At 51.5% G+C, this 25808-nt stretch overlaps 1 protein-coding gene and 1 long non-coding RNA gene across 2 annotated transcripts; one reads left to right on the top strand and one right to left on the bottom strand.

Moving 5' to 3' along the window:
* The first annotated feature begins 13219 nt into the window (after positions 1-13219).
* On the top strand, positions 13220-21673 carry Erf (Ets2 repressor factor). The gene is made up of 4 exons (NM_001170335.1): positions 13220-13402; positions 17689-17923; positions 18271-18386; positions 18497-21673. The coding sequence occupies exons 1-4, from the start codon at positions 13381-13383 to the stop codon at positions 19780-19782; spliced, it is 1659 nt and encodes a 552-aa protein (NP_001163806.1). The 5' UTR covers positions 13220-13380; the 3' UTR covers positions 19783-21673.
* LOC134482971 (uncharacterized) lies at positions 21577-25733 on the bottom strand. Its single transcript, XR_010059751.1, has 3 exons — positions 25412-25733; positions 24552-24692; positions 21577-23155 (listed from the first exon to the last, which is right to left on the bottom strand). It is a non-coding gene; the product is annotated as an uncharacterized LOC134482971 (long non-coding RNA).
* Positions 25734-25808: the final 75 nt, after the last annotated feature.

The following is a 25808-nucleotide window of genomic DNA, read 5'->3' as shown; positions in this document are numbered from 1 at the left end:
ACTACAGTTAATTTACATACTCAGTTACACTGTCCTGTGGGGGAGGGGTGGTGTTCCCCGAGGTAAAACTGTCCTGCCTTAGGTTGCCCCGGGTCAAATCGCAGCTGGGCTTCTTCCCAAACTGTGATATGGGGAAGGTCACTTAATCCCCCAGTGCCTTGATTTCCACCGCTTTTAAAATGGGAATAGGGCCGAGGGTGTGGCTCAGTGGTAGAGCATTTGCAAAACCTCCGCTTGAGGTCCTGGGTTCAATTCCCGGCAGAGAAAAGAAGAAAAAGGCACAAAAGGCCTTGATGGCTTTGTTAGGAAGGCATAACGAGTTAGAGCAGTTCAAGCCAGTGCGTTTTGAACAGCGGGATGAAGTTCCTCAATTTTAAGAAGAAGAAAGGAGACCCAGGCCCACGTCTGCGATAGCAGTATTAGAAGGTGGAAGTGGGAGGATCCAGATAGTCAGGAGTTCTAGGAAAGCCTTGGTTAGAGAGCCAGCTGGAGGTCGGCCAGGGCTAAAGGAGACCCTATTTCAGGAAACAACAAGGAAACCAGAAGAACAACCATATTCATCATGAAGAAATACTAAGGCAGGAAGTAATCCCAGCGTTGGGGAGGCTGGTGCTGGGGGATCATCGAGACCTGGGCTACATAATCAGACCTTATCTGAAGAAGCAAAAAGAGAAAGAAAAAATGCTAAACGTTTGAGAAACAGTATTTATTTAATCTGATTCGTATGTTGTGATATATATGTATGAATATTTCAGAATATTACTCCGATCTATCACCAGTTATGTTTATTTATTTAATGCGTTGGGAATGTGTCTTTGTACAGGGGCTCACGCTTAGCATGGACATCGTTTCATCCCCAACACTGTAATAAATAAATAAATAAATTTACAACAGTAGAAAAGAGGACAAGGGGGTTGGGGATTTAGCTCAGTGGTAGAGCGCTTGCCTAGCAAGCACAAGGCCCTGGGTTCGGTCCCCAGCTCCAAGGGAAAAAAAAAGGAAAGAAAAAAGGAAAAGAGGACAAGGGAGAGGGTTTACTAGGTAGAGATGCTTGCTGCCAGGCCTGAGTCCCAGAGTTCCATCCCCTGAAAGCTGTCTTCTAAACTTCACTTGGCTGGTGTGGCACATACATGTCTTGTCCCCAGCATGGATTTCTCTGAGTCCTAGGCTAGCCAGGGCTAACAATGAGACTGGTCCCAACACCCTTTAAACACCCTCCTCAAAAACAAACAAAACAGAGCAGAATCTGGGAGATGGCATTTAAGAGTGCTGACTGGACTTCCAGGGCATCAGCAGTCAATTCCCAGCACTTGCCAGGCAGCTCAGAAACACTTGCAACTCTAGTTCCAGGGGATCTGACAACTCCTTCTCAACTCCATGGGCACCAGGCACACACATGATACATTGATACATAAGAATACATACAGGCCGGGTTGGGGATTTAGCTCAGTGGTAGAGCGCTTGCCTAGCAAGTACAAGGCCCTGGGTTCGGTCCCCAGCTCCGAAAAAAAAAAAAAAAACAAACATGCAGGCAAAACATACAAATTAAATAATTTTGGAGGTGACAGTGGTGACAGTTTTGTTTTTGTTTTTTGAGACAGGGTTTCACTTTATAGCTTTGGCTATCCTGGAACTTGATAGGTAGACCAGGCTGCCCAGCCTCAGATTCACATTGATCCACCTGCCTCTGCTTCCCAGGTGCTGGGATTAATGGGATGGACCATGTCCAATAGTATTTTTAAAAGAATACTTTGCTTAAAGTGTTAGACTTCGAACATTATAACACACAGCTAGGCATGGTGATGCAAGCCTTTTAATCCCAGCACTCAGGAGGGAGAGGCAGGCAGATCTCTGGGAGTACAAAGCCAGCCTGCTCTACAGTGGGAATCCAGGATAGGACAGCCAGGACTGGTTACACTGAGAACTGAGAAATCTTGTGTGTGTGTGTGTGTGTGTGTGTGTGTGTGTGTGTGTGTGTGTGGCGGGGGGAGGGGGGAGGAAGTAAGAGAGAGAGAAAGAGAGAAGGAGGAGGAAGAAGAGGAAGAGGAGGAAAAGGAGAGAGAGAGACAGAGAGGCAGAGAGAGAGAGAGACAGAGACAGACAGACAAAGCACTTTAGGACATAGGCAGAACCGCCATGAGACTGAATGAGATTGAGGCCTGCCTGGCCTACACCACAGTGACAGTTTCAAACAAAACAAATGAGTGAAAATAAGAACAGGACGTGGTGGTAGACACCTATAATCCCACTCTACTCCAGAGCTGGAAGCTGGAGGACTAGGAGTTTGTTCAAAGTTGGCCTCAGCTACACAGTGAGTTCAACGAGGACAACACAAGACTTGGTCAAAAACAAACAAACACACAAACAAACAAACAAACACCTAGCCCTCCCCACCCGCCCCATTACAGCAAGTAAGTAGCAGAGGGCTGCCCTGTCTGGCTTCAGTGAAAGAGGATAAGCCTCATCCTGTAGAGACTTGATGCCCCAGGGAAGGGGTGGGGTAGGGAGCACCCTCTCAGAGGCAAAGGGGAGGGGGAAGGGGTGATGAACTTTTGGAGGGGGGGACCAGGAATAGGGGGCAACATTTAGAACATAAATAAATGAAACGATTAAAAAACAAAACCCAAAAAAAGTATGCAAACAAAACAAAACAAAACCCAAGGGTGGAAGGAAACACCAAAATATACATTTTTGTGGGTTTTTTTTCTTTTCTTTCTTTCTTTCTTTTCTTTTCTTTTTTTTTTTTTTTTTTTTTTTTTTTTTTTTTTTGGAGCTGGGGACCGAACCCAGGGCCTTGCGCTTGCTAGGCAAGTGCTCTACCACTGAGCTAAATCCCCAATCCCGTGTTATTTTTCTTTTTTGCAGCTGAAATTTTTACTTAATTTTACTTTATTTTTAAATCATCATCATTTTACCTCCTGACTGTAGTTTCCCCTCCTTCCTCTCTTTTTTTTTTTTTTTCCTCTCTCTCTCTTTTGGACACAGGGTCTCAGTGTGCTGCCCTGGCTGTCCTCCAACTGGCTTTGTAGACAAGCCTGCCTGGCATCAAACTCACAGAGATCCTCCTACACCTGCCTCCTCTGTGTAGGCTGGATTAAAGGTATGTGCCGCCAGGATACCGGGCTCGACCTGTTTTTTTCCCTTTACCTTTTTATCAGATATATTTATTCTATGTATATGCGTGGCAGTGTGCATTGTGTGTACATTGCCCATAAAGGTCAGAAGAGGGCTTTGGGTTCCCAGGACATGGATGGTTGCGAGGCTCAATGTGAGCGCTTGGAACTGAACCCAAATCCCTACAGTGCCCGGAAAGCACCAGGCAGCCTCTGCCTCTGCGGCCACCTTTCCCTTTGTTCTTTTGTACGGGATTCACGGGATTCACGCTGTATCAGGCTAGCCTCACCTCAGTAGATAACCTAGATTGACTTCAAACCTGAAATCCTCCCGGCTCAGCCTCCTGAGTGCTAGGATTAGAGGTGGCTTGACCCACTGCGCTTTGCTTACAAGTATTTTCAGAGCGTTAAAGTGACGGCCTAGGCCTAGCTCTTAAGAGCACTTGCTGCTCTTGCAAAGAACCCAGAGCTGGTTCCCATCACCGAGACAACTAAGAGTCTGAAATCTCCAGATGCGGGGGCCCAGCGCCTTCCTGTTCACAGACAGTGCACTTGCGAAAACACAGGAAAAGATTCATACACGAACAGCAAGAGAAAATCTTTAGAGGGTGGGATGGAAATGAAGCATGGTGGCTAGCGGCACTTGCTGTTCTTCCCGAGGACAGAAGTTCGGTTCCCAGCACCCAGATCAGGAGGCTCACGTCTGCCTGTAATCCAGTTGCAGAGGATCCGACCCCTCGCGTCTGCAAGAGCACCTGCCTTCACAGGCACGCACAACCCCACAGATGCACAAACATACGCATGTAACTTAAAATAAGTTTAAAAATAAATCTCGGGCTGAAGAAATAGTAAGGGTACTTACTGCTCTTCAAAGAGGACCTGGGTCCAGTTCTTAGCACCCACATCAGGCAACCCACAGTTGTCTGTAATTTCAGTTCCAGGGAATCTAATGCTGTCTTCTTGTCTCCTTGGGTACCCATCCACGTGAATATATTCACATGTGCCCGCACACTCATGCACACACACACAAGCACACTCGAGCGCACACACACACACACACACACACACACAAATAAAATATTTCTAAAAAAATATTTTCAAGGGTAATGTCATCCATGCCTTTAATTCCAACACAGGGAAGGGAGCAGCTGGCAGGATCTCTGTAAATGGAGGCTGGCCTGGTCTACATGATGGATTCCAGGCAACCCAGACCCGAACAATGATGCCCATTTTCAATTTCTTCTTTTTTTCAAGTATGGTGGTGGGGAGGGAGCCAAGGGTCTCAGACATGTTAAGCATGTACTCTACTGCTCAACCCCTCAGCCTCTGAATATTTTTTTTTCAAAGAAGAAAGTCTCCTGGTTTTGTGACACAGGCCTTAAAACTACTACATAGACCAGGCTGGCATTGAACTCATGACTCTTCTATTTCTGCCCGCTAAGCACTGGGATTGCAGCATGCCTCATCACGCCTGAATGGCCTAACACTTTAGGGAGTCTACACATAGCCGTGAGACAAAGGCATCTGTAATCTCAGCCCTCAGGAGGCTGTGGTAGGCAGATCGCTCTGACTTGAGGTCAGCTTGGTCTACACGGTGAGATACTGTCTCAAATAGTTTATGCCGTCAGGATCTAATTAGTAATCTTGTCCGTGCTTTGTGTGTGCTCTGGAAATGAGTCTTGGGGAAGGGATTCTAGGGCCGAGAAAATCTGCGTGATGAGTCAACTCACCCATCAGGAAGTGGTATTGGATACAGGTCACTAAGTGACCCTATCATCAAGGTGAGGCAATGATAAAATAGGATATTTAACCTCCCTTCTTCCCACACACACCCTCTTTAACAACATTTTATTTATTTATTTTTAAAGATTTATTTATTTATTATATATAAGTACACTGTCTCTCTCTTCAGATACACCAGAAGAGGGCATCAGATCTCATTAGAGATGGTTGTTAGCCACCATGTGGTTGCTGGGAATTGAACTCAGGACCTCTGGAAGAGCAGTCAGCGCTCTTAGCCGCTGAGCTGTCTCTCCAGCCCCATTCTACTTATTTTTAATGTTTGGCTTGCAGGTATGTCAGTGCTCCATGTCTGTGCCTGGTGCCTATGGAGGGAGTAAGAAGATGTCATCAGATTGCCTGAAACGAGTCACTCACAGTTGTGAGCCAGCCGCCTCTGTGCACTGGGAACCAAACCTGTGTCTTCTTCGAAAACAACCAGTCAGTTTTAATCCCAGCACTCAGGAGGCAGAGGGAGGTGGATCTCTGAAATTGAGGCCAGCCGGATCTACAGAGTGAGTTCTAGGACATGTGTAGCCATGGCTACACAGAGAAAACCCATCTCAAAAAAAAAAAAAAAAAAGAAAAACAAGACATGTTCTTAACCACTGAGCCATCTCTTCAGCCATCCCATCTATCATATCATCATCATCATCATCATCACCACCACCATCACCATCACCACCACCACCATCATCACCACCACCACCATCATCACCATCATTATTTTGGAGATAGGGTTTCTCTGGGTTAGCCCTGACTGGCCTGGAACTCTGTCAGTAGACCAGGCAACCCTGGAGGTTAAAAGTGAGTGCCACCACTGCCTGGCTGTCTGCTATTCTTGACCTCGAACTGGATATAATGAGGAGGATGACCTTCAACTCCTGATCGATCGTCCTGCCTCCAACTCTCAGGTGTGTTGCTTATTGTGTGTAACCATGACACCTCCTTCACCTTTATGGGAGAGCTCACTTGAAATAACAGGATACTTCACCTTCAAGGGGAATCCTAGTGTCTTAACTTGCGTGTGTATAGAAGAGAGGTTGGGTTACCTCTAATGGGAGAACTAAAATTGGTGGAGATGAACAGATCATATAATTGTATGGTTACAAAAGCCTATGAAGAGCTGGAGAAAAATGGCTCAGCAGTTAAGAGCACGACTGCTCTTCTAGAGGCCCTGAGTTCAATTCCCAGCACCCACATGGTGGCTCACAACCATCTGTAATGGGATCCGATGCCTTCTTCCTTCTTCTGGTGTGTCTGAAGACAGTAACAGTGTAGTCATATACATAAAATAAGTAAATAAAAATCTTCGAAGGCCCAAGGAATTTAACTGGAACATGAGGTATCTATTAATCAAGACTGGAATGAAACTACAATACTCTCACTAGAATTTATTGGAGCCACTGTTTTTTTTTTTTTTTTTTTCTGGTTCTTTTTTTTCCGGAGCTGGGGACCGAACCCAGGGCCTTGCGCTTCCTAGGCAAGCGCTCTACCACTGAGCTAAATCCCCAACCCGGAACCACTGTTGATTGAGGTTCAGTGTAAAAGTTAGGTCTGGGGGTTGGGGATTTAGCTCAGTGGTAGAGCGCTTGCCTAGCATGCGCAAGGCCCTGGGTTCGGTCCCCAGCTCTGAAAAAAAAAGAAAAAAGAAAAAAAAAGTTAGGTCTGGTGGCTCCATGCTTCCAGAAATAAGACTCAGGGTCAAAATATATTTACAAATACCTTATCTATATAGCTAGGCTCTTCTCTGACTAGATCCTAACTAACACAGCCCATCTATTTTAACGTACATTCTGCCGTGTGGCTGGTTACCTTGAAGCCACCTAGGCATGTTGATCATGGGGTTCTCTGGTCGGGAAGCACACAGCTTCTGAGAGTGAGCCTAGTTACATGACTGTCTATATGTAGTCATGTATATGTTGTTCGGGAGTTGGTCCCAAATCCAAAGGAATCCAAGTAATGTGGGAGTCACTCTGCTTGATAAATCACACTAAGGAAAGAACTGTGTGGGGAACATGTGGTTTGCAGTCTATCTCACTGTTTACGCTCTGCAGTGTCCTGGGTCTCACTGGGTTTAATAGGTCTTTCTCTCGCTACTCTTTGTGGTCATGGAGACTGAATCTAGCGGCTCACACAGTGTTAGCGTAATGGACTACTGAGGAACCGAACCGTTGACCTTGCTGTCTATCTTGTCCTGGCTGGGCACTTCCAGGCAGGGTTTCTGTTCATGTTTTTGGTCTAGTTTGTTGACGTTTGTTTTTCTTTTTAAGATGTATTTATTTATGTGAGTGCACACAACATTTTCATGATGTGTGCATGACAGAACCGGGCATCGGATTCCATTACAGATGGTTGTGAGCCACCATGTGGTTGCTGGGATTTGAACTCAGGACTTCAAAAGAGCAGCCAGTGCTCTTAACCTCAGCCATCTCTCCGGCCCCGTTTTTTTGTTTTTCAAGACAGGGTAGCCTTGGCTAGAATTTGCTCTGTAGACCAGGCTGGCCTCCTGCCTTTGCTTCCAGACTGTTGGGATTAAAGGTCAGACCTGTGCCTCCTCTGCCACCACCACCTGTTTTTGTTTGTTTGCTTGTTTGTTTTGATTCTTTTTGCGGAGTCCGTATTGAATCCTAAGCTGTCTTGAAATCACCGTATAAGCAACTGTGGTAGTTTTCCTGTCTCGGTTTCTCAACCGTTACACCTCACAGGTGTGAGTCATCCCACCCAACTCTTGTCCATGCCCTGACAATAAGAGGATGTCGGGCTGGAGAGATGGCTCAGTGGTTAAGAGCACTGACTACTCTTCCAGAGGTCCTGAGTTCAATTCCCAGCAACCACATGGTGGGTCACAACCATCTGTAATGGGATCTGATGCCCTCTTCTGGTGTGTCTGAAGTCAGCTACAGTGTACTTATATATAATCAATGAATAAAATTAAAAAAAAAAATAAGAGGATGTCATCTGTGTCCTGGTGGTAATGGAATGAAGTGTGCCAGGCCCATGAGAGGAGGTTGTCTTCTCTGTCATTTGGACAGAGTTATTTACACTGGTTTTCATGGTAACAGAAGCAAAGCTCCTTTCTCTTCTTCCTCTCCCTTCTCATCATCTTTAAACGGAGTCTTAGCATGTAGCCCTGGCTGTCCTAGAACTCGCTCTGTAGAACAGGGTAGCCTGGAACTCAAGAGATCCACCTGCCTCTGCCTCCCGGGTACTGAGATAAAAAGTGTGGGCCACTTCCCTGGATTGACCACACATGCTTTTAGTCCCAGCATCCAGGAGGTCCAGGACGGCCTGTACCAGGATAGCCAGCGCTACACAGAGAAACCTTGTCTTGAAAAAACAGAAAGAGAAAGAAAAAGGCAGAGGTTTGTACAGGGTACCAGTGAAGCATCGGAGGGTCCTTTGGCCCATGAGGACTCAATGGCCTCCTTGCAAGAAATGGCCATTGATCAACAGTAGTTTTGATTATAAATTTGACTATGTGGGTGTCTCTCCTAGAGATGGTTGGGTTCACAACTGTTACCACCTTTTAGGCTGAGAATCACACGGCAGTCACATGGATTGGAGAAAGAAGTTACAATAAGATCCGTAAATAAGTTACCGCAGAAGACAGAAAACCTGGGGACATTTTCGGCCCCTGGCTCCCATTCTCTGGTCGAGGCAGTGGTGGCACATGCCTTTAGTCACAGCCACTCAGGAGGGAGAGACGAACTGCTCTCCTTCCAGGCCACACAAGGAAATCTGCACACACTGCATAAACTGTACCTACGTATGCCTGAATCCATGGTAACCTATGTGGATGTCAGAGGTTAACTTTAAGGACTTGACTTTTTCCTTCTGCTCTGTGGGTCCCAGAATAAGACTCAGGTTATCAGGCTTAGTGGCAAGGAAGTACCTTTATCCACTGAGCCATCTTACCAGCCACTTGAGTATTTATTTATTCCGGCTTTCAGCCTTCCAAGAGCTCAGACTGCATATGCATATTACCCTGCCTGAGCCCTGAGATAGCCCAGATTGGTCTCAAATCTCTTCTTATCTAGCTAAAGATGACCTTGAACTTCTGATCTTCCAGTCTTCACTTCCTGAGTGCAGGAAATAGAGGAGAATGTATGTCCTGTTTCACTCCGGTCAGGAGAGGGAATGAAGGTTTTTGTGCCTAAGAGGCAAGCATTATCAAAACGGAACTACATCTTCAGCCTGTCCCTGACTCCTTTTACTTTAGCCATACCTTTTGAAGCTGGAGAGATGGCTTGGGGAGTTTAGAGCAAAGGCTGCTCTTTCAAAGGACTCAGGTTCAATTCCCAGCACCCACAGGGTGGCTCTCAACCATCTTTAACTGGATCCAGGTTCAGGGTGTATGACACTCTCTTCTGGTGTTTTGGCTCCAAGGCACATGTCATACACACAGACAGACATGCAAGCAAAACACTTGATACATAGAAAATCATAGCAACAATAATAGTAATAATAATAGTTATTTTTAAAAGGATTTAACTTAGTGCATTGCAAGAGTACAGTCAGCAGGATAGTTAATCAACACCAATCTCTCTGTTTGCTTGAGGTAGGGTCTTGCCAGTTACCTTGGTTTTTTTTTTTTTTTTTTTTCTTTTTTGCTAGGCAAGCGCTCTACCACTGAGCTAAATCCCCAACCCCCAGGGTTTTGCTATATATTCCAAAGTGGCTTTAAACTTAGGGTACTCTGTCTCAAGCCTCCCAAATACCAGGATTACCAGCAACCATCATCGACTTCACAGTGCCAGTAATGTGTGTTATGTGTGTTATTTATAGTTGGGTGTCTGTAAGGCATAGGGTGCTCACATCAGTGAGGTAGATATATTTGCATATACACATACTATATACACTTATAAAGCATGTATATACATGTTTCTTACTATTTATATTTATTACCACTATAGATCTCATTTGTATATGTATTTTGTTATTTTAAAAAATATTTTGAGGGGTTGGGGATTTGGCTCAGTGGTAGAGTGCTTGCCTAGCAAGCACAAGGCCCTGGGTTCAGTTCCCAGCTCTGAAAAAAAGAAAAGAAAAAAAATATTTTGAGCTGGGCAGTGGTGGAGAACACCTTTAGTCCCAGCACTCTGGAGGCAGAGGCAGGCAGGTCTCTGATTTTGAGGTCAGCCTGGTCTACAGAGTGAGTTCCAGCACAGCCAAGGCTACCCAGAGAAACCCTGTCTTGAAAACAAAAACTAGGAGGGATAGCTCAGTGGTTAAGAGCACCGACTGGGTGGGGTTGGGGATTTAGCTCAGTGGTAGAGCGGTTGCCTAGCAAGCGCAAGCGCCCCCCCCCCTTTGGTCCCCAGCTCCAAAAAAAAAAAAAGGCACCGACTGCTCTTCCTGAGGTCCTGAGTTCAATTCCCAGCAACCACATGGAGGCCCACAACCATCTGTAATGGGATCCGATGCCCCCTTCTGGTGTGTCTGAAGACAGCAATGGTATTTCCATATACATAAAATAAATACATATTAAAAAAAGAAAACAAGGGGCTGGGGATTTAGCTCAGTGGTAGAGCGCTTATCTAGGAAGCGCAAGGCCCTGGGTTCGGTCCCCAGCTCCGAAAAAAAGAACCAAAAAAAAAAAAAAAAGAAAACAAAAACTAACTAACTAAATAAATAAATACTTAGCTGGGTGGCACACGCTGTTACTGTCAGCACTCAGGAGGCAGAGGCGGCCAGAGTGTTGTGAGTTCCAAGTCAGTTTGTTCTACATAGTGAGTTCTAGACCGGCTAGAAGTATAAATCAAGGAGACATGATTTAAAATAGATAGATAGATAGATAGATAGATAGATAGATAGATAGATAGATAGATAGATAAATACCTGGGCTGGAGAGATGTCTCAGTGGTTAAGAGCACTGACTGCTCTTCCAGAGGCCCTGAGTTCAGTTCCCAGCAACCACATGGTGGCTCCCAACCATTTGTAACGGGATCCGATGCCTCTTCTGGTGTGTCTGAGGACAGCAACAGTGCACTCACATACATAACATACATAAAATAAATAAATAAATCTTTAAAAACATACTCAATTAAAAAAATTGTGCATGTGCGTGTGTGTGTGTGTGTGTGTGTGTGTGTGTGTGTGTGTGTGAGAATGTCAGCGGAGGAAGGAGAGTGTATTACATTTACCTGAAGTGGGATGCACAGACAAGTAGTTGTGGGCTGCCAGATATTGCCTTAGGAACTGACTAGGGTTGTCAGCAAGAGGTGCTCCTAACTGTTGAGTCACCTCTCTACCCTCCTTATTTTGGTTTCTTGAGACAGTGTTTCATGCTGTAGCACAAGCTAGCCTTGAACTCTCATGTAGCCCAGGCTGGTCCTAAAATGGGTGCTGAGATTACAGGAGTGAGCTAGCCTGCAGAGCTTTATTTAATTAATTATTGGTGCTGGCAGGGAAACAGAGACTCCCAAGCCTGCCAGAGACACACTCTACCACTGAGCTATTACCCCACCCCAAGTATTACTGTGCGTTTACATCGAGACCTGGTTTTTAATAATGATTTTATCTTTCAGATAAATACCAAATAGCATTTTTACAGATGAGGCTTAAAGAGGTGATTTCACTTGTTTAAGGTAAGAGAGTGGGTAGCAGAAGTAGAGTTGCCACTCAAGGCTGTGTTTGTTGTCAGGAAGTGGGGACACGGGGTGTGTTAGGAATCTATTTTAAACAGCGCAGTACAATGGCGAGACTGGAATTGTACGGATCGGGCCTCTATTACTGATCCCACCACTTCCTTGCTATAGTAGATTTTTGGCAGATTGATTTCCCCTGGAAGAAAGAGCCTTTTATTCTAAATCTGTGGTAGGGGTTACAATAGTAAGGCCCCTCATTGGGATTTTATGAGTATGAAGATGTTACGGACAATGCTTGGCTCACAGCCTGGCACATCGTGAGCACTCAGGATTGAGAGCTGTTATTGTAACAATGATGATTATTGCTGGACCACGCTGCTCCCAGAGGGTTACAATATCCGTGGGGAGCTGCACTGTCCGTAGGCAAGGTTACATAATTCCCCAAAGGGGTGACACTTCCCTGGAGGCCATGGTCTCCCTAAGGAGGAGGCAAGAGACTTCTCTGCGGCACCCGTGAGCTGGTTTAAAGGCTGAATAGGAAACCGGCAATGGAGAAGTTTGGGTTTGAAGCCTTAAGCACCTATAGCCTGAACCAGATAGGCCTTCCCTCTTGCCTGCTGCGTCTCTGATTCATCATCCTTTCAGTCTCCTAGCCCCATATCTCTTCCTTTGGCCACTCCGGTTTATTTTTCATTATTTCCCTGAGAATGTTCAGGCTTAGCTTATGAGAGTATAGCTTCTGTTTCCCCTCTACCCAGCAGCAGCAGGCTGCCTACCTGCATCCGATCGGTACCCCGATTTCCTGTTTCCCGAGCCTCAGGCTCCATCCATTCTTCCCATCTGCTGCAGCGAACGCAGACTTAACACTTCCCCTACGCTCAGGCCTTTGGTCTTAAGCCCTGTCTTCCTCTCTCCTGGCGACCCCCAATGCTCCTCCGGAGCACATTTGTTCAGACTTGGGTCGCCCCCAGCATCCTGGCACTATCTCCGGAACCCCCTGCTCCAGTGTGGAGGTGGGGTACCTCCGGCCGGGCTCCCAGGACAGCTGCAGCCTAGGGACCGTGGTGATTGTGGGGGCTCCCGAATGCATTCTCTGGTCACTTCCTCCGCAGCTGGACTGGGTCTATCAGGAAGGCCAAGACCCCATCTCCACAGGAGTCGAGGGTACAACCGCCTCCCCATTTCCGATGCTGGGAAATGTTTCCCACCCATTCCACCCCACCCCTGGACAGCTGCCCTCTTTCAGGCTCGGGGTTGAGGGGGGTTGGGTAAACTCAGGCTGGGAAATGGCTCTGCTCTTGATCATCCTCCAAGAACCAGACTCCGCCCCCCTGCAGAGAAGATTCTGCCCCTTCCCCACAAAAATTTCTAATCGTCCCCCTTCATAAAATTCCTTTCCTCCAAAAGGTCCCAAAAGAAACTCTGGAGCCAGGAAAGGGCAGAAGAGAGGCAGCAGGTACTGAGCGCTGAAGACTTAAGTTCTTCTGACTTAGAGACTCCAAGAAGGGTCGTGACCCCCAGGACCACCCCCCAGCCCCTCTCTGCCCTCTTCTCCCCTTCCGCCCCCCCAACCCCCCCGCCGCGCGGGCCCTTTAAGCCTAGAGCCGACCGGTCCTCAGTGGCTGCGCGCCGGCAAGCGTGTGTGAGTGCGCGGGAGGGGGCGGGCACAGTGTCTCCATGGCGACGCGGTGGTGACGTCGCCGGCCGGGGGGCGTGGGCGTCCCGGCCCCGGAGTGCGATATTAACCCGGGAGGCGGCGGCGGGGAGGGGAGAGGCTCTGAGAGGCGAGGCCGGGTGCGGCGGCGAGGGCGTCCCAACGGGCGCGGGACGGGACGGGGCAACGCGGGCGCCTGGAGCAGCGGCCCGGAGTCGGGGCGCCTTGCCCCGGGCCCCCCAGCATGAAGACCCCAGCGGACACAGGTGGGGGCGGGGGCAGCACGTGTGGGGGAGACTTGTTGCCCCGGGAAACCGGGAGGAAAAACTTTGGGTGGGGGCTGAAGGGGTTCTGGGGAGCCCGATTGATACCCAGTTCTTGGGGACCCCCAAGCACTCGAGACCTGTTGCTTCTCGCGGCGCGAGCTGGGGTGCTGCCTGGAAGCCCCAATTCCGTGGGTCTTTTCGGAATGGTGTGGGTGCTGCGGGTGCTGTTCTTTCCCTGCCCGGACCGGGCAACCTGGGTTCTCCCGGGATCACTGGGGTGGCAGAGTCCCCTCCCTGTCGTTCTGTCACGTTGCACTCCGGGGGCCGGGACGTGTGCGGGGCGAGGTGGGGGTTCTGCATAGGGACCCGCTATGCTCGGTTCTGCGTTGCGCGGTCCGGCCCGTGACCTTCACGGCGGCGCGTGCCCAGCACCCGGTGAGCGGGATACGGGATGGCCTGGAGCTGGGCGTGAGTGGGGAACACGGGACTCGGGGTCCGGGCTGCACCGCCCCTCCCCCGTCCGTCTCCTCGCTCCCCCGCCCGGACTGAGTCGCAAAGTTCCAAAGCGCAGCCCGAACGTTCGAAAAAGGAACTTTTTGTTTCCGACCTTAGAACGCGCGGCTTTAAGGTGGCTCAGGGGAGACTTGGGTACTCTCCTCCGACGCGGGCGGAGGCTTGGGAGTTGAGGAGGGTGGGAAAGATGGGGGGGGGATGCAGAGGCTCTCTCTTCGTCCTTCCCCCCCTCACCGATTCTGCGCCTCTTTCAGCGGGCCGTCTTTTCCCTCCGCCCCTCTCTTCCCCGCCAAGTTGCTCCTCCTTAAGGGGCCAGGGTTCCCCTCCCCCCCCGATCGCTGGGCGGGGGGCAGCAGGATTAACCCCCCCCTCCCACTCGGACTTTCCCCCTTCCCCTCCCCCGCCGCCCCCGGGCTTGCACAGGCTGGACTTTGCGCCCGGGCGCGCGGGGGGGAGGGGGCCTCGCCGCCCCCTGCCCGTCTGCCCCGTCGGAATCCGGCCCGGGGCGGGGACGAGGGAGGGGGAAGGGGGCCGGGCGCCGCTGTTCAAACTTGTTTCCTTCCCCCGGCGGCGGCCGCGGCTCCGGCTCCTATGTGCGGGTGTGTGCCCCGACCGGCCCACCCACCCCACCTCCCTGCTCGGCGGGTGGGGGCGGCTCTTAAAGGGCTCGGAGCAGGACTCAGGCGCCAGAGGATTGGGGCTGAGGAGGGGGTCGGGGGTGGGGTAGGGGTGCGCAGTGCCGTAGGGTCAGTCACGTGCGTCCCACTTAGTCCCCCACTCCCGGACTCTCACAGGCTCCGGGGCTGCGGGGCCCTGGGGGCAGCAGGAGCCTCGCCTCACCCGGGGAGGGGACCAAGGCGCTCAGACAACCCCGCCTTGTCTTCCCTCTATGTTACGGGCCTTGGCCTGACGGGACCTGTAAGGCCACTGCAACCCTGTCTGGGGTCCCGGTCATGTGTAGATTCTCATGGGAAGGCGGGGGACCAGAACGGCCTCGAGGTCGGTTTGTTTCTCCTGACTGCCGGCCACTGCTCGCCCTTCCATCCGATCCTCCATCCCGGCGTTTCTCTGCTCCGCCGTGGCTGTTTCCCACTTCCTGTTTTCTTCCCGGCTCTGGCGCCATCGAGGTCTGCCTGGAGTGGGGGAGGTGTTGAGGCCCCCCGGGAGGCAGACGTATTTTTCCTCAACCACCACCCCTCCTATCTGACCCCTATATTCCCATAAAAAAGTTTAGGCAGTCATGTTGAGTTGGGGATTGTTTCCCAGAACTTATGCCCCGACCCAGGCTTGCACAGTCTGGGATATCCAGGTGTGCCTTCTGGGACCCAGCCATCATAGCCCTTCCTGTCTGCAGCCACCTCTACACCCTGTCTGCGTTTCTGGAGCCCTCTTTCAGTGTAGCTGCTTTCTTCCAGCCTCTCTGGACCCCCCATGCTGGAGAGGTCTTGCACCCTCAAGCTTTCTTGCTGCAGAGCTGGTGTTTCCGTGATTTAAGCACGTGGACCCGTATACAACACACACATGGTCTCCTTGCCCGTGCCTGGCTCCTGGCTCCAAGGCCTGGGGAACAGAGCCCCATTGAGACACCCTGACGTCACCCCCACTCCGTCCCCTCCCCAAAGCTGGGAACAGGCCCTCGTGTATGCTGTGTCCGATGAGGAAAGCCGGTACTGGGGTGGTGCTGGGTGGGCCTGGCATGAGGAGGGGTCTCTGCCAGAAGTAGCAACCAGGGTCCAGGCCCTGGGGGTGGTGTTTCTCAGGGAAGAAGGTTAGCAAGGGGGCCTGGGACAGCTCCCAGAATGCGGGCTTGAGGCCTTTCCAGAGCCCCCCCACCTCCTTTCCGAGTTCCCTTTGTGTTGCATGTAGTCTCTCTCTCTCACTCCCTCTCTTCTGCAAAGTTTATTTTTAGCCTCCTGCTCCCCCGCTCCCAGGACTGTCGCTGCACACACGTTGCCTGGTTACCGGGACACGGAGGCTGGGGCTGGTGGGCTGGGAAGGGTGGCTTTAGTTTTGGGGGGAGGGTGGAAGTCAGTACACCCCTCCACCTCCACATTGATGTGTTAGGGGCTTCAGCCCCCCTCTTGGGACAGGGAGCCAGATTGGAACTGAGATAGAATTGTAGAGCTTCATGCCCTGAAGGGAGCCAGGAGTTTTTTTTTGGAGGTGGTTCCAGGGTATATGGAGGGGTGACTTGATGATTTGGGTTCCCAAAGACCTCAGGACCCCAAGGGGACTCCGGGACCTTGGTTTTCTATATCAGGACAAAGATAATGCGATGAACACCTGGGTTCCCAAGAGAAGGATAAGGCTATGGACGCTGGGGTCCGTGCAAGGGGTTGTCAGGGGCTGTCACTGCTAAGCTGAGGACTGCTGCTGTTGGACTCTGGGCCCAGCATCCTACACAGCTGGAAGTCCTCTTCTGGAAGCTGGCAGTGGTTGACTGGTTTGAGATGGGGATTTCTGAATGGGACTATGGACCAGGTGGGGAGCGTTGAGCAGGCCATCACTTTACCTAGGCCCAGGGTTCCACAGACCCACCGACTGACTCTGCCTGTGCAGAGGATGCTGAGTTACTCGTTGGGGAAGATGCTCTCTGAAGGAGGCAAAGGAACCACCTTTGGATTTCAGATTGAGGTTGAGGCTTTAGGGAGGCTGAATCTTGCACAGAGTCTTGCTTGCTTTTCTGTTTGAATTGGACCCCGCCCATTTTTAACCATATACCTTGGTCTTCCTTCTATAGTGGCCAGGGCCCCTCATCTGCCTCCCCCCTTCCTTGCCTTCCTCCTCTTTCCCTCCTCCCACCCCTCCATTACCGGCTGCCTAGTGCTGAATTATTGATGGCCCCTGATTACCCGGGGGTTTGGGAAATGACAACAACCGCAGCCCCCCCACCCCAGGCTGCCCACCCCCTCCTGGGACCAAGTCAGCCCGCCACCAACCTCCACCCAAGGTTAATGCTGGGGGCGGGCCAGCAGGTGGGCTGGGAGTCAGCAGAGAATGAGAAGACAGAAGAGGCAAGGAGATGACAGTTCTGAGCCTGCTTGGGCTCTGTCTGGGCCAGGTCCCCTCCATCCAGGTCCTAAGGGTGGACTTGGGGAGGAGGGCATTATGGTTCAGAGGGTACATTGCTGTGTGGGTTGGGGGGGCCTCTCAGACAGTCTGGGTTTCACTCTCAAGGGAAGACAGAAGCCTCTGTGTGTGCAAGCGCTGACCTCATCGTCAACCAGCCACCCCACCCGGCCTGGTCCTTTTAAAAAAAAAAAATCCTCTCCAGTCCTGGGTGGGAGTAGGAGCTTCTATAACCTGAGAGGAAAGATCATATGTTTCTGAGGAGAGGACCACAGACGCTGAGGGGCACTGTTAGCTTTGAATGGAAGTTGGGGTACACATAGGGGGCTATGCCCTCATCCTGCTGGCCACGTGTACCCTTTTCTGCCCCTCCCCCTCCCTCACTGGCAGCCCTGCCCGCCATCCTGGCTTGGTGCCTGGCCCCCTGGCACTGGCCCCGGGACCCGCCGCCGTTGGTTTCCTGTTTCTCCCGGTGTCGCTGGAGTCTGCTCCAGCTTCCCCTCCTCCCAGCTCCTGTCTAGCCCCCTCACGCAGATGCACATACTGTTACTCTTTGATTTGGGTCTTCATCTGGCTGAGGAAAGAGGGCTTTCCTAATGGTAGAAGTCTGAGGGGTGGGGCAGATCGTAAACTCCAGGGTAGAAGCCAGAGACACCCCACCTTGGCATCTTGACCCCAGGCAACTCCCTGTCTCCTGTCCCTAGGGTTTGCCTTCCCAGATTGGGCCTACAAGCCGGAGTCATCCCCTGGCTCGAGGCAGATCCAGCTGTGGCACTTTATCTTGGAGCTGCTTCGGAAAGAGGAGTACCAGGGCGTCATCGCCTGGCAGGGAGACTACGGGGAATTTGTCATCAAGGACCCTGATGAGGTGGCCCGACTCTGGGGGGTCCGCAAGTGCAAACCCCAGATGAACTACGACAAGCTGAGCCGGGCCCTGCGGTGAGAAGGGGCTGTGGGCCCCAGAGGACAGGTGACAGGTCCCCATGGTTGGAAATTCCTGGTGTGTGCGGACAGGGTTTGGGTTCGATGTCTAGCTAGCTCTGTTAGATCCTCTAGCTGTGTGAACAAGGGCAAATTCTGGCTGTCTTGTGAACCCATAGGTCATGCAGAGGTGTCCCAGGCAGAGAGACGTAGTGATCGCTGGTGCTCTGGTGTGGTCCTCACTCTTTGGTTACTTGATTTCGAGGCTATGAGCTGCCCTTTATGCGTGACAGCCAGCCCCACATCACGGCGCCTGGGCCCTTTGGAGGGGAGCTTCACGTTCCAATGGTGTTTTATGCCCACAGCTATTACTATAACAAGCGCATTCTGCACAAGACCAAGGGGAAACGGTTCACCTACAAGTTCAACTTCAACAAACTGGTGCTGGTTAATTACCCTTTCATCGATGTGGGGCTGGCCGGTGAGTGTCGGTCGGTCGGTCGAGTGGCCTGAATGAAGGGAGTGAAGAGGTGGGTCTTGCTGTGTTCAGAGTGGAGTGGAGATCATGATGCAACTCTTTCCTTTTGTCAGGGGGCGCTGTTCCCCAGAGTGCCCCTCCAGTGCCATCGGGCGGCAGCCATTTCCGCTTCCCTCCTTCGACGCCCTCCGAGGTGCTGTCCCCCACCGAGGATCCCCGCTCTCCACCAGCTTGTTCTTCATCGTCCTCTTCTCTCTTCTCCGCTGTGGTTGCTCGACGCCTGGGCCGAGGCTCTGTCAGCGACTGCAGTGATGGCACCTCAGAGCTGGAGGAGCCTCTGGGGGAGGACCCCAGGGCACGACCACCTGGCCCTCCGGAGCTGGGTGCCTTCCGAGGGCCCCCGCTGGCCCGCCTCCCACATGATCCTGGTGTCTTCCGTGTCTATCCTCGGCCTCGGGGTGGTCCTGAACCCCTAAGTCCCTTCCCTGTGTCACCTTTGGCTGGGCCTGGCTCCCTTCTACCCCCTCAACTCTCCCCAGCTCTGCCCATGACTCCCACCCACCTGGCCTACACACCCTCACCCACGCTGAGTCCTATGTACCCCAGTGGTGGCGGGGGCCCTAGTGGCTCAGGGGGGGGTTCCCACTTCTCCTTCAGTCCGGAGGACATGAAACGGTACCTGCAGGCCCACACCCAAAGCGTCTACAACTACCACCTCAGTCCCCGCGCCTTCCTGCACTATCCAGGGCTGGTGGTGCCCCAGCCTCAGCGCCCTGACAAGTGCCCACTGCCGCCCATGGCACCGGAGACCCCGCCGGTTCCCTCCTCAGCCTCGTCTTCCTCTTCTTCCTCTTCATCCCCGTTCAAGTTTAAGCTGCAGCCACCCCCGCTAGGACGCCGGCAGCGGGCAGCTGGAGAGAAGGCTCCAGGGGGCACTGACAAGAGCAGTGATGGTAGTGGCTCTGGTGGGCTGGCCGAGGGGGCAGGCGCATTAGCCCCCCCACCGCCACCACCACCCCAGATTAAGGTGGAACCCATCTCAGAGGGCGAGTCGGAGGAGGTGGAGGTGACTGACATCAGTGACGAAGATGAGGAAGATGGGGAGGTGTTCAAGACCCCCCGTGCCCCACCCGCTCCCCCCAAGCCAGAGCCTGGAGAGGCACCAGGGGCAGCCCAGTGCATGCCTCTTAAACTGCGCTTTAAAAGGCGCTGGAGTGAAGACTGTCGCCTGGAGGGGGGCGGGTGCCTCTCTGGGGGCCCTGAGGATGAGGGTGAGGACAAGAAGGTGCGTGGGGACATGGGCCCTGGGGAGCCTGGGGGACCCCTCACTCCTCGGCGAGTGAGCTCTGATCTCCAGCACGCTACAGCCCAGCTCTCCCTGGAGCACCGAGATTCCTGAGAGCCGTGGGCAAGGGCCCGGTGCGCCACCCCCAACTACCCCACTCCCCCTGAGCTTTTGCTGCCTTAACCCCCCCCCCCCCAGCCCTGGAGGTGAGGGCAGCTCTCTTTAGTCTCCTCCCTGCCTCCTCCCTTTCTCCTCCCCCACATTTTGTATAAAACTTTGAATTTTTTTTTTAATGGTAGGGTGGGTGGGTGCCCAGAGCTGGGGGCTAATCTCCTCTTCTCTGGGTTTCTAAGTTCTGGGCAAAGTGGTGGTGGGGGGTGGGAGGGGGGGTCTTAAAGGGGGGGCACCTCCATTCTGGGGATTTCTATTTGAACAGAGGCTTTGGCCTTAAAACCCAGGAACTTTTTTATTACAATCGTAGGAAGTAAAGCCTTGTCTCCCTCCCTCTTCTCTGCCTCTTACCTCGTCCTGCCTCTCCCCCCCTCGTGCCCCTCCCCCAGCCCTAACCCTGCCTTCCTTGCCCCTCCAGGGGCTGTGAGTGCCTGGGTTTCTTATACCCCATAAGGTTGCAGCAGAGGCAGGAGGGACAAATTTTATAAACCAAAAATTCTGTGGGGGGTGGTGGGGTGGGGGGCAGAGGAAGGTGAGGGGTGCCGCCTATGGGCCACAAATCTCTACAAGTGCCTGTTCCCTACACCACCCCAGTACTAGTCCAGTCCCTTCACACCCACTCCCAGCTGCTCCTAGGTCTGGCCCATGGGCAGGTGGGTCAAGGGACAGGAAGGGGGGGTCCCTCAAAACCAAACTGGAAGCCCCTCTCTGCCTCCCAGCTGGGGCCCCAGGGGTGGGCTGGAGGGTTTTGGTCAAGCCTTATTCTGTATTGGGAATGGAGGGTGGGGTGGGACATGAGGGGGCTGCTGGAGAATGTATTCAAAACAATAAAACTTTGGACCTTTGCATGTGGTAATGCATCCTAGGTGCTGGGTACAGCCACAGTATCAACACAGACTTGGTTTGCTTCTGGACAGGTCTAGACACCTGCTTCTATCTGTGGCCAGAAGGTCTGACTCCACCTGAACAGGTCAGCTAGGCCTGGGGAGTTACTGGCCTACTTTCAGATGTCACAAACCTCGGAGCGGATGATTAAGGTTTCTGGCTTTCTCTAGTCTTGTGTTTCCTTGACTGGTTCCTTATCTCATCTGCCTCTTGGACCCTTAACATGACCCTGCTGTTCCTGGCTCTCCTACCTGAATCGCATTTGCCCTCCAGCTCTGGCTGCTAAGCCACACCCGTCAGGGCCCCAGGGAAGGAAGGGTCGTGTATTTTGGACCAAGGCCAGCTTCTTGCTCATCTCCCTCAAAATGTACGGAAGAGGCTTTAGTGGTCCACACCTGTAATCCCCCCAGCACTGGTGTTAGGAAGTTTAAGGTTATGGCCTGCCTGGACCATGTAAAAGGGAAATGTGTGATCCTGCTTCGGAGCCTTGGACCCGGAGGCCTGGAGTGTCTTGAAATGCAGCCCTTGGGCTGGAGCGCCGCTCAGCTCTGTGTTCAAGGGTGCTTCCACTCTTGAGAGAACCTCAGTTCATTTCAGAGTACTTTACGTGGGGTGGCTCATGACAGTTGGCACCCCCAGTTCCAGGGGATCCAGCTTCTGGCACCCACACAGAATTGGCATACATTTACTCAGACACATTAACAAAAATATTTTAAGAAATTTATACCTATGCATATGAACGTTTGGTCCGTATGCATATCCATGTATCATGTGCTCTGTGCCCAAGATGGTCAGAAAAGGGCGTCGGATGTCCTGGAAGGACAGAAAGATGGTTTCGAACCGACATGTGGGTGCTGGGAACCAACCCTGGGTCATCTGCAAGAGCAGCAAGTGCTCTTAGCCACCAAGCCATCTTTCCAGCCCCAATAAAACTTATGTCTTAAAGGAACCTTGGAAAGTAATTGGTAGTCTTTGTCTCACCGAGCCTCCCTCCCACCTAGCAGGGTTTGAGAGGGATTTGTTGCATTAAGATGGTGACTGACCTGCTTTGTGCAAGGTAAACATTTCAGGTTCCCACCCCCGCCAGCCAGCCAGTTTCTTTGTGTAGCCTTTGCTGTTCTGGAACTCTGTTGGACCAGGCTGGCCTCGTACTCAGATTCACCTGCCTCGGCCTCCTGGGCCTCCTGGGTAGTGGGATTAAAAGGCCTGCGTGCACTCACCCCGCCCCCGCCCGTCGTTTTAGTTCCTTAAGCATTCAACAACAAAGGCCTTCATTAAACTTGCCTGTGGACCTAAGAGTTGAGCTATTCAATAAAAGTGGCCCTTTAATCTAATGTCTTAACTGGATTTTCCAGTGGAATGCCAAGATGTCCCAGTCCAGATCAAAGGATCTGGAATCTTGGAATTTGGTTGATGATGATGGTGATGGTGATGGTGATGGTGATGATGATGATGATGATGATGATCGTATAGAGCTAAGAAACCAGGAGTTTGGAGAGCTGAGTCCTCAAGGAGATAAAACAATCAGGAAGAATTCAGGCTTTGGTTGCTGGAGGATACAGGCCCCACCTGGGCAGTGCAGGTGTGATGCCCTAGGCCCAGAAAGGGGAAAGGGGTTCCCTCAAGGCCATACAGTTGCTGAGAGATAAAGAGTGGGACTTGAGGCCCACTGCTTCACTGTAAGACTCCACCTTGTGCAGCCCCAAGGGGGACGGGACATGGAGCTGGCAACTGCTTCGCACCCCTGCACTGAAATGTCAGTGTGTGTGAACCCTGGAGTGGGTGCTCCAGGATTCTGCTGCCCAGGACCGGGAGACTGGCAGGAAACAGGCGCCTGTGGCAGCTTGTGGGCAACTGCTCCCTCTCCTGGGTGATGTAAGCCACATTCCCTGGGGTGGGAACCACTGGGTTATTTCTGGAAGTTGGGATGAGACATATCTCCTGGCAACATAGATGCAGCTGAGTTGCTAGTGGGGTGATACAGAAAGGCGGATGTTGTCATTGCAAGAAAGAAGCAGCACTGGCTAGTATCCTCCCTCAGCAGAACTCCTCAAAGTCTTGTGTTTTTTTATTTTATTTTATTTTTATTTATTTTTTAAAGGCCGGATTCCTCCATGTAGCTCTGGCTGTCAAGGAACTCACACAAGGAGACCAGGCTGGCCTCCAACTCACAGATCTGCCTGCCCCAGCCTGCTGGGATCAAAGGCACGTGTAGTCACCGCTGGGCCTTCAAAGCACCTCTAATCATGTGACTCTAATCAAAGCGTTCAGCCTCAGAACCCTTCCAGAGGACAGGTCATGATCTAATCAGACTTGTCGACCCAGATTCTGGCCGTGTGGGATGTCAGAGGGTGCTTTTTGGCCTTAAAAACAGCAGCTCCTCCAGTCTTTAATCGCCCACCTAAATCCATTTGGAGGTCTGGAACATTTCCTGCAAAAAGATGCCCGAGTTTAGTGTGGTGGCTCCTGCCTTTGTCCTCCTGGATGCTGGGAAGGCTAAAGTAGGATTGTTGTGAGTTTGAGGCTAGCCTTGGTCCAGAACTATGGCTCCTCCTCCTCACTGCTGCTCTCCCAGTTTGGTTTTTCAAGACAGGGTTTCTCTGTGTAGCCTTGGAACTCTATAGACCAGGCTAGCCTTGAACTCAGAGATTCTGCCTGCCTCTGCCTCCTAAATGTTAGAACTAAAGGGGTGTGTGTGTGTGTGTGTGTGTGTGTGTGTGTGTGTGTGTGTGTGTGTGTGTGTGCTGGGGATGGATGCGGCTCAGTTTGTAGAGTGCTTGCCTAGCACACAATTCTCAACACCATAAAACTGTCTTGGTGGTACTAGTCGGTAACCCAAGCACAATACAGGCAGGCAGGAAGATGTCTTCAGCTTCATAGTGAATTTGAGGGCAGTTTGGGCCCCATGACACCTGGTCTCAAACATAAACAAGACACATGACTTTGGTCCTGAGATCTTTGCTTCCAACCAGAAAATCCTCCGCGGACCTTTCGCATTTTACAAACGAATTCATTCCAACTAAAATCCCATTTGCAACAGCCCTCCTCCCAAGTACCTACACAGCTGACTCTCCCGAAGTCTCTTCCTTGCGTTTCTCAGCCATCCCCACTAATACAGGCTGCTAGAGATTTTCCCTCATACCTTTCACAAATACCCCTTGGGATTTCTCCATAATGCCCCAATTGTTTTGCACTGCTCATAGCCTATCAAAGTCTTTCATCTCTTCATGGATCCCCATCAATTCTCCAAACATCTTTCGGACTCTCTTAGATGCTCAGGGAACACTTCACAGATCTCTGACATTTGCCCTCCAGTGCCTCAGCTTTCAAGGCCTCACGGGAGGTCTCACGGGTTCCGGCGGTTAAATAATCTGTTCTATCCTCCTACACACACCCTAGTGAGATTCTTTGCTCCTATACCTTAGGGCTTGACTTCACTTTTTCAACTCTGAGCAGCCATCAGAGGGCGGCAGCCACCATTCGACTGCGGTACTCCAGAAACTCCCTCTCCAATGGAGCGTGAAGAGTCTGGAGGCTGTGCAGAGAGGGCGGAAGTACACGCGCTTTGCCTTCTGGATAACGTAGTCTTTAGACTGCGTTCCCTGTCCACAGTCAGCAAATGACCGAGTGACAAGACTTTAGGCTTCAGAAAAGCCCTAACAATTAGACGGAACACAGGCTACGAGTAAAGTAGAGCACAGAGACTCCGTTCCGGAGGCAGGAGAGCTGACAGCACTTTGATCTCTGCCTCTGTGTTTCTGTCTCTGATACACACACACACACACACACACACACACACACACACACACACACACACACACCCCTACCTCACGGTGGTGGTGGTGGAGGTGGTGGTGGTGGTGGTGACAGTGTATTTCCTACTTTGGAGCGATCTCCCGGGGTATTAATTGGTTAACGGGAGATTCATACTCAGGAAAGCTGAAGCTCCTTCTTGTGTCATTGGAATCCTGTAATTTAGGAAGAGGGTAGACGCAAAAAAAAAAAAAAAAAATTGAGTTGGGGTTCAGGATAGAAATTCTCTCTCTTTAAATCTTGCAGCTCATCTTCTTGGTAGGGAAAGGTAGACTATCCGAAAACAGATGTTCTGAGACACGGTCTGGACTGTTTACAATACTAAATCCTTTGAGAATGCAAGCCGACCTTTTTCTCTTCTCTTTATGTGGCCACTTGGGACTTTTTTTTTTTTTTTCCAGCACTCAATTATCAGTTTAGGTCTTAGTCCTAGGGACCAGAGGAGACATTGTAACACATTAGTTTCCCCCTGGGAACTGTCATTCTTAACCTTTCACCTACATTCTCAGCCACTGTACTCCCTTTAGACTACAGCTCCCACCAAGCCCCAGAGCTTAGCTTCACGAAAAGTCAGAGTCCACTGTGGATTATTCCCAGCATGCTTCTGGTTGCTGGTAGCTCCCCTCCGCTTCGTCAATGGTGAGGCAGTGTTGAACTTCATTTCCCAGAAGACACCAGACTCACAGAAGCGACGCGCTTAACTCTTGGTGTCGACTACATTTCCCGGAAGGAACTGCGACGCCGCTAACTGGCTAGAGAGAGCACGATGCCTATTCTATTTCCTATCCTATGCCTTCCAGTTACAGTACCTACTTAAGGTTTGAGGACCACCTGAGACTTCATTTCCTATCGTGCTTTATCAACCGTTCTATACCTGCAATGCGGTGAGGGCGTGGTGACGACTTCATTTCCCAGAGTGCCTCACAACCGGAGTACTAAGTAATCACGGGTGCGGACTCGATTTCCCAGAATGCACGCGTGCAGGAAGTCACCGACCGCCCAAAGACTAGGCGGGTGGCTGGACTCTATTTCCCGGTGTGCATTAGGCTTGAATGACGCTCAGTATTGGAGTGGCTAAGATTTCATTTCTGAAATACCCTAAGGGACTTGCTTTTGCCTCTGTGTAGTGAGTGTGTAGCTCTGACTATGTTTTTCAAAGTGCTTCCAAGTTGGCTTTTGGCAGAGTCGGGTGACATTACCCAGGACTCTATTTCCCGGTGTGCAGCGCGAGCCGTCACACCCCGCCCCCAGCGGTCAGCTACTCTGAGGTC

Source organism: Rattus norvegicus, chromosome 1 (assembly GCF_036323735.1).
Source record: "Rattus norvegicus strain BN/NHsdMcwi chromosome 1, GRCr8, whole genome shotgun sequence".
In the NCBI taxonomy this organism is placed as follows: domain Eukaryota; kingdom Metazoa; phylum Chordata; class Mammalia; order Rodentia; family Muridae; genus Rattus; species Rattus norvegicus.
This window is presented reverse-complemented; position numbering and strand designations above follow the sequence as displayed.